This window comes from Octopus bimaculoides, chromosome 20, assembly GCF_001194135.2.
Source record: "Octopus bimaculoides isolate UCB-OBI-ISO-001 chromosome 20, ASM119413v2, whole genome shotgun sequence".
NCBI classification, from domain to species: domain Eukaryota; kingdom Metazoa; phylum Mollusca; class Cephalopoda; order Octopoda; family Octopodidae; genus Octopus; species Octopus bimaculoides.
The window spans coordinates 27,733,449-27,742,812 of NC_069000.1; the positions used below are offsets into that span (position 1 = coordinate 27,733,449).

Genomic DNA, 9,364 nt, shown 5'->3' on the forward strand with positions numbered 1-9,364 from the left:
CTGTGCGTGAGAAGACCCGGCAGGCCAAGTGAGACCTAAATCCAAGGCCTCTGCCAGGGGTGTAGCCAGCCCACTTATACGTACCTTTCCTTCATTGGACACTAAACTCCGCTTGTGAAGACCTGTTGAGGCAAGTGAAATCGAAATCGAACTAAATTCGACGACTGGCACCCATGCCAACGTCGTCTCCTTCATTGGACACGAAACTCAGCTTGCGAAGACTTATTGGGGCAAGCGAATGTGAAATCAGGATGGCACCTGTGCCCAGCGTCGCCTTTCTGGCACTTGTGCCCGCAGCATGTGTAAGGACTTTCGAGCGAGATCATTGGACTGGCTCTTGTGCTGGTGGCACATAAAATACACCATCTTGAACGTGGCTGTTGCCAGTATCACCTGACTGACCTTTGTGCAGGTTACACGTAAAAGCACCCACTACACTCTCGGAGTGGTTGGTTTTAGGAAGGGCATCCAGCTGTAGAAACTCCGCCAAATCAGATTGGAGCCTGGTGTAGCCTTCGGGCTCCACCAGTCCTCAGTCAAATCGTCCAACCCATGCTAGCATGGAAAGCGGATGTTAAATGATGATGATGATGATCATCATCATAAGTGGTGTAATCAGTAATAGTTATCTTAATTAGTGTTTATAGAGATTGTTACAAAGCATTTTCAATAAGACTAGCCTGTCATATCAATAGGTAATATGTCTCCTAAATATTAGAGGATATATGAATATTATATCAATAGTTCAATATTACCCTATATTATGTGTATAAAGTTTAATTATACTTAGAGAAGACATATTTCGCTGAATGAAGACAAGATATATTTTTTCTTTTTTTTTAAGTAAATATTTTCCAGATGTAAGGATTTTTATATGCTTCTTCAGTACACAACTCACATATTTTGTTAGCGATTTTATATGACTTTGCAAAACTAATTATCTCCCATTTAATATTAAATTCAATGGTGTTATCCTTTAATTCCCATATTAACTTACTTCATCTGGTAGAATTCATTTTCTGTCTATTTTTAAAGCTCTGTAAATGGTTAACCACCTTAATCTTAATTCTCTTTTCTGTTGACCCTATATAATAGAATTTCTTTCCTTGAGATTCAACTATACATTGGTACACTAAGTTATCTTATATAAATTTTAAAATTTACATTTAATTTTAACTTTACAGTTGCAAGTTTCACTTACATCTTTATGTATAGATTTATTTGAAGTATTATTAGAAAGGGAGATAATGTGTTACTTTCCTTCTATCATTAAGACTGCTAACATTATTATTTGGGTTTGGGAGATTAAGTTGGTGTTGATGTGAATTATTGTATTGGATATTTCTATTACTGTAGAAATTATGTAATTTTTTGTTATTAATAGATGATATAATCATGAACAGGTTACGAGTTAAACTAAAACCAACTCTGACATATTTATAATTAATAATTTCACCTTATTTATTATTGTTGTTAAAATGCTTATAAATAGACTTGTATATAGATTTAAATTATTTTCAATTTGCATAACATATGGAATAATAAGCCAAATCATATTAGATTCTTCAGAATTATTTTTAGAGAGTTTATAATCTATTTTAGATATAGTAAAATTTATGGAAGAGGTATATAGTTTATTTTTTCTATTACAAATATTACGTGGATTATCAACAGTATGAGTATTCAAGGGAATTATCAGTTTATTATTATTAAATATATATATATATATATATATATATATAAGCAAGGAATGGATTAAAGAAATCCGAGTGAATACCTTAGAATGTACTCCAAGTGGGTTAAATATATCTTGTGACAAGTACAAACTTTAAATCTGATTGGTACATTAATCACAGAGTTTAATAATAAACAGAGGAAGAATGAAGAGTTGTATGACTATTTGCTGACATCTTTCACAAAGCTTGTGTAACCATAACTTCATTAAACAATGAAACAGTCATCTTGCAAACTTTTCTCACCAGAGCTCAAAATTCACTCTGGTAGATTTCTTAAATATTGCTGTAAACATGGTTGTTTAGGTTGAGGAAGCAGACAATGTACATATCATATTACAATCTTTTAGTTGTTATCTACATCTAGAGTTCATGGTCAGTGATGACAAATGTCGATGTGTAGAAGTCAGTGAGAAGGAGCTGTAGAGAAGGTTAGTTAGTATTTGATGTCTTTATTTTATGGTAGTCCATTGTAGAGATGTATTGTGATAAAAAAAATGTTAAGTAACTTTTTCAAAGAATATACAATCTGATAATTTGCTGCACCATTTCTATTTAGAAAAATCAAATTTTGATTTATTCTCATTTATTTAGTAAAACATTCTTTAAATTTCCAAACCAAGATCCAACTTAACTTGTATGGATGTAAGGAAAAGGAAATAAACTCTATACCTAAGTTATGTTATTAACAATTATTTTATCTTCTTAATTTACTCACTATTATAATGCAAAAGAGAATCTTTTCTTAACTAACTCGAGTATAAATAAATTAATTCAATGCCTAAGTTACACTATCAACAATTCTTCCTCTTCCTTCTTAACATTTAGTAATGGTTACAAATTTTTACCAAAATAACTTTAATTTTTTAAAATTCAATTCCCAAAGTATTGCACCAAATATAATTTAGTTTACTATTTCATACAATTTAATTTAGTTTTTATTTAAAAGCATCCAATTTAACTGATTTTTCTAAATATAAATGACATGGTGAATTGTCAGATTGTATCCTCATAAAAAGTTACTTAGCTCTTAAATGTTTTATTGCACTAACCCATCCCTGCCATGGATTGATATTAAATACTAACCAAACTTTTCTAGAGTCTCCTCACAGACACCAACAACTGGTAACATTTTGACCTCACTGCCCTTGAACTTTGCATACAGATTAGAACTAATAAAAAGTTATATTATACATATACTGTTCACTACCTCAACCTAAGCAATTACATTCATAACAGTTTTTGAAAACTCTAACACAGCAAATTTTGAGCTCTGATGAGAAAAGTTTGCAAGGTGACCTCCATTGATTAATTGATCAAATATGTATACAAACTATTGTGTAAATGAAGGTACAGGTTTTGCAAGCTCAGTGAAACATATCAACAAATAAAGTCACATAACTCCTGTCTGTCTGTATGTATTTATGACTGTATGTACCTGTTTACCATCATTTTCCTCTCCACGCAATATTTGATCACTGTTATCTCTTTTTATGGTTGTTTGAGGGATGTTTCTACCTGCACTTCTGTGAAACTTTTAGACTTGTCTTCTATACCAGCTTGTTTCCTTGGCTTCACACCCTCTCACATTAAATTTTTTACTTGGCAATCCCTATCCCCATCAAATCAGTGTTCCAGCTTCAGTTTTAGCTCTTCTTTCTATGCCGCATCTGCTAACTTCTAGACCTTATGACACTATAAGTAAACTGACAGGCTGCAACTCAATCAGTTCTATGCAAACTATTCCTGGTAGCATATGTGCTAAATTTCTGATCTATCAGAAACATTTAGGCAAATGAATTAAACCACCCTTTTAGGCTTGTTTTTTCACATCCTACACACAACCAAAACTCTCCCAAATTGTCCAAGGGCTTCACTACTTATTTTGTAGAATTCTCTTTTCCTTCTTTCTCAACTATAATTGTTCATTAAGCAGCACTTATGTGGATAAAACCTGCTCTTTTTGCATCCAACTCCACAAACAAGGAAAATCTCCTCCAAACACTCACTTTTCACCTGCCAAGCTCACCCCTTCCCCAGTCATGTTCATAAATGCTGGGTGTGAATGCACTGTTTATTGCTTCAAACTAACAATGCAACTGGCACTGAAAATAACAACTACATTATCCTCAAATAATGTCTCTTAAAGGTAGCTCCTATGCTCACTAAACTCTTCAATCCATATCTCTGTCTAGAGAAAAATATCCATGTCTTTGTCCATGTGCAACAATATGTTTAATTCCTAAAGAGAGCAACCCTTCTGACCTGCAAACTACTGTTCTGCCAAAATCACTGCAAAAAATCTCAAGGGCAATAGAGACAGTCATTAACGACAACACTCAAAATCTATTGGAGACCTACCCTCTAATGTCACACATTTGTGGACCCTTGCCCTCAAGAAACTTGGTTGAAATATTGTTGTTGAACTTGCTATCCGTAAACAAGTCTACTGTCTGGCTCTCATAGCAAAACTGCTAGCTTATAAGCTCCATCCGTCTTTTGTTGTTCGGACTGGAGGCTTCCTATGAACTCACACCATTGTAGCCAGGTTGGTGGAGCTCTTTCTGACCCATACTATCATCTCTGGTGTACCTTAAAGTTCAGGTTTAAACCCTACACTCTTCTTCCTATACATGAAAACCTACATGCTGTTATTTACAACAATGCCCATTCCTGTGCAAATGATATCACACTTCATTTCTTCCCAATCTTCCACACTCAAGCTTTATCCACAGCTATCCTAGATACTTCACACCAAACTATCACTAACATCATGAACAGAGAACTAGAAAATATTTTACAAGGGGATCAAGTCAATCTTGTTTCCTCCAACACAACACACAATCATTATCAAGAAAATACAATCATAATACTACCCTCTGAACATGAATAACATTCAAATAGAATCATGAAGGTTACTGGACATGCTATGGTTTACTGTCACTGAGTATCTCTCCATGTAAACATACATCTTCTGCATAACAAAAACTACATTACAAAGACTGACCTACATCTTCAGAACTAGAAAATAATTCAGCCTCCAACAACTACAAAGTCTCTACAAAATTCAGCTAAGACCTGCCATGGAGTATTGCTCCCACATCTGAGATGGTGCTACTGCTACACATAAAGACATCCTGAATTATGCCTGCCAAAGTGAGTGGGTACCCGACTAATGACATGAAGTTACTTGCCAGCATCCTCTCCTTTCTGATTCACTAATGTGCTGAGTTCTCCTTGTGTCTTTTCAACTGAGACTACAGTGTAGTATCCCAGAAATTACTATTTTGGTTTCTGCCCATGTTTTTTTTTCTAAAGCCATCAGCTGCTTAAGAGAAAATTAACTGTATTAATTTCACTGGTCTTTGGAGGGCCTGGGAAGGCCATAGGTACTTCCAGATGAAACAAAAAGGTCAAGTTTGCCTCATTTCATAGGAATAAAAAGTGAAATAAAGTATACTGATTTAACATTTAAGAGTTTAACTTAACTTGGGTAGTTAAAAAACAAAAATTAAAATGTAATGGGTGGGACAGTTTTACAAATAATCGATTGAATTAACTAGAATGAACGAAGGCATTTCTAACAGCTAAATGTACACTTACCTATTTTTATCAATAATTATAACAGGTCCTTCAAGCTGATGTCCAGACTTGAGTGAATCAAGTAGGTAGACATTGGTTTGACGATAGCCACCTTCAAAATAACATGGAACACACTGTCCAAGAAAGAAAGAAAGCATCAGTGATTGTCTTGCATTCAGTTTCATTTCTGCCCTGCAGTATTTAGTTATGTTCCTTTATGTTTTCAGTGGAGTTTATTTTGCCTTTCATCCTTCTGCACTTTATATGATTGACTATACATCTCTTACAAAAGTTGTAGCCTTGTGTTGGAATAAAAAATTAGAATGAAAGGCAATCTGAACCCTGTTATTGGCAATATATCCATTAGAATTTGACTCATTAAACTGGAAATAGAGTAAACTAATGTGTTTTTTTTAATACTTTACTGTAAGATTTCAACATTGAACATCAAGTATCCTACTTCAAATACTCTGTCAAGTGAATTTACAATTCAGTACATAGTTTAGTTCTTAACTATCATCTCCTCCCACTAATTCTTGGAAATGAATCAGGCAGAAATTCAAAACTGGAAGCCACCAGGAATTTTTGCTTGCTGAAAACCCAGTTCTATTTGCAGAATCACTTTAGGGAATTCTTTAATTAAACAATCATACTCATATTCTCAATTTACTGAAAATATGCAAAGATCATGGATACAACTTCTTCCTCCTCTCTAAACCATTAAAACTAAAATAAATTATGTGTTTACAATGTCTTAGTTTACAAGATATTGAAGTTTTTCAATAATGGACTGTCACATGATTATTCGCCTTATTTGTATGATTTCCTTTCAAAAGGATTGTGAGTTGTGGTATGAGGGCCATCAACTACAACTGTGTGTGGTTCAGGAGTAAATGGCCATCAGATTCAATATAGAAGATGTAATCCATTTTAGTAAACATTTATTCAAGTATGAGAGTTGCAGATGAATGAATCAAAAAGGGTATGGGGCCCTTCAGCTGACAACTTCATGATTCATATAATTTCACTGGCACTACCTGTGTTCATGGCAAAGACATTTAACTCTCAATGACTCAGTTTAAATAGATATAGATAAATACTATGGGGATGTGAATTCACCACTGCAAGGGGGCAAAGGACCATACAACTGCCAACTACTGTGTCTCTTGAGTACAAATTGACTTGGGCACTCTGTTGGTTACATTGTGTGTTCCAGTTGATTCAATCAATGGAACAGCTTGCTCATGAAATTAATGTGAAAGTGGCTAAGCATTCTACAGATACACCTGTAACATAGTTTTCAGGGAGATTCAGCATGGCACACCAAATGTGACAAGGTTGGCTCATTGAACAACAGATAAAACTCACTTTTGCCAGCCAAGTGGACTGGAGAAATGTTAAACAAAGTATCTTGCTCAAGGACACAACACACCTCTAGGAATTGAACTCATGGCCTTATGATCGTGAGCTGAATACACAAACCACTAAGTCACATGCCTTCACTAATAACATTTTGTATCAGTAAATCAAATGAGTTATCTTAAGGTTTTATTTCCTTCTTTAGTTTAAGTGTAATTAGCAGGACATTCATACACAAATATTAGAGACTTAACAAGGCACCAAAAATGAATGAACAAATACATGAATAAGGATGAAGGCGAACATGATCAGATTGTGGTAAAAAACAAATGTATGGTGAAGAAGATGAATAATGAAAATGAAAAAGAATGAAGATGATAAACAATTGAAGAAAACAAATAAATCAACAAATAAGACAAATGTATAAGGAAGAAGAATGAACAAACGAGAAAATTAAACAATGCAGGAAAAGGAATGATGAAAACAAATAGATGGAGACAACTGAATGATGAGGACAAATGAACAATGATGATGAATGATTGAAAAATATGAATGACTGATGAAGAATATGAATGCATGATGAAGCATATGAAAGAATGATGAAGACAATCAAGCAATGAAGGTAAATAAGTAAATTATGATGACAAAGGAATGATGAAGATACAAAAGAAACTGCTTACTTTCATAGGCTTTGGTTTGTCACTCCCATTGCTGAGTTGTGGACAGTACTCAGTCATACTACATCCTGTTCCTCTAACTCTGATGTCATCAACACTGATGGGACGGTTATCAAGTACAAAGCCAAACTCTCTTTTGTAACTGTCAAATGAGAATAGAACAGTAGAAATCAAATTTTGTCTAGTGTTCTAGTCTTGTCAGTTTGATAAATCCTTTACATTACAACAATTCACTTCAGAAAATGAGACTTACAATTATAATCATTAAAACCTGTAGCCTAAAAAAAAAGTTTAAGTGCACAACAAGAAAGGAAATCTTTTCCTCCACTTTTCCTAGTCATCATGTGTTCTATCAATTTCCTCCTAGTCCACAATAGGATGTCATAGTGTTTTGTAATAAAACCACTTTGTTTTCGGCTTTTTAACAACTGTCAAAAAAGTTTTATGGTTCAGTCTTTCCAGTAATTTCTCTCTCAACACTCCATAACAATAACAACTCCATTTAAAATGCCTGTTTTGGCAATACAATATTAATATTCCAATTACTTGGCCACAATTACAGATGTTACTGAAAGATATGTCATCCTTCAGTAAAGATGAATTGATACATTCTATATGTCTGTTAAACTATCAGTAGTGCAAGCAGGTCAGCGTCAAACTCCACAAGCAAGCTCTTTATGTGTTCTACCGAAATATCATATGCAAAGGAACTGATCAAAAACAAATTTATATATATATATATATATATATATATATATATATATATATATACATATATAAAATATATATATAAAATATATTTTTCATTTTTTACATTTTTTAGTCATTGGACTGTGATCATGCTGGAGCATGACTTTGAAGGGTTTTGGCTGAACAAATTGATCTCTCTACAAGTTCTCTTTTTACTGTACCACTAAATTATGAGGACATAAACAAGCCAATATTGGTTGTCAAGCAATGACAGGAGACAAACACAAATTTATACAATGCACAATTTTGCCTATCAAATTCACCCACAAGGCATTGGTTAGCCTGGGGCTATATTATAAGACACAAGCCCAAGGTACTGCACAGTGGGATTGAACTCAAAACCACATGGTTGCAAAGTGATCTTACTAATCAAACAGCCATGCCAACACCTATACTGATATATACATATCATTATGTTGTGAGGATAATAGTAATAAAGGTACACCTCTCCCATGTAACGAGTGGTATGTGCTAGTCGCAATAAATAAGGTGATGTTGGTCAGTATAGGCAGAGAGTATGAAGTTGACGGTCATAGATAGTCATGGTCTTACTTGTCTCACTAACTATACTGCTATACCAGAGTGGCATTATAACAATCTGACATTAAGGAATACAACAGTAGCAATGTGGAATTAACAAACTCACAAAAGTATTTTTTCTGTGTGAATTTTAAGGAAAAAAACTGTAAAATTATAGAAAATTTGTTGCCCTGTCTGTTTGAGTTGCAAAAACAGCAACTGAAAGAACAACAGCAGCAGCTACAACTGCAAGAACAACAGCAGAAGCAACAACAACAACAATTACTATTACAGTAACAAATGCTGCAATTAATGAATAGTAAGTTGTCAGGAAAAGCTGAAAAAATGTTCTTGCCAGATCATGTTGAAAACTTGATAACAGTGTTTAAGTATGAACCAGATGAAGGAGTTATCTTTGAAGCTTACTATAGAAGATACTAGCAGAAATACCCGGCGTTGCCCGGGTTAAAGAGAATAATGAAATCTAAAAACGCCGTCTAGACTACGCATCATCTTTATATATAGAGATGTATATACACACACGCACCCAAACACACGTATATATATGTATATCAATATAAATATATGAAAGTCAATGAAGTTTCGTAAAAGAAGGTGATCATGTACATACTTTCTTGCTGTTGTGATTATAACACCTCGTTGTAAACAATGTTCCTTGTTTTCCCTTGTGGAGCATATACAAATAGGTTTTTTTGCTGCCCACTCTTGAGCAGCCAACATACA

The 9,364-nt window shown here is 34.0% G+C and overlaps 1 protein-coding gene across 2 annotated transcripts in view; it reads right to left on the bottom strand.

Annotated features, from left to right (window-relative positions):
- Positions 1-9,364, bottom strand: part of LOC106867745 (5-oxoprolinase) — a 255,283-nt gene that overhangs the window by 124,207 nt on the left and 121,712 nt on the right. For both annotated transcript variants that reach the window (XR_008266373.1, XM_052975150.1), the window contains exons 17-18: positions 7,355-7,493; positions 5,337-5,449 (exon numbers count right to left, since the gene is read on the bottom strand). Coding sequence is in view for 1 of the 2 variants with exons in the window: in XM_052975150.1 (XP_052831110.1) it covers positions 5,337-5,449; positions 7,355-7,493 (252 nt within the window). In the remaining variant the exon portion in view is untranslated. The remainder of the gene's footprint in view (positions 1-5,336; positions 5,450-7,354; positions 7,494-9,364) is intronic.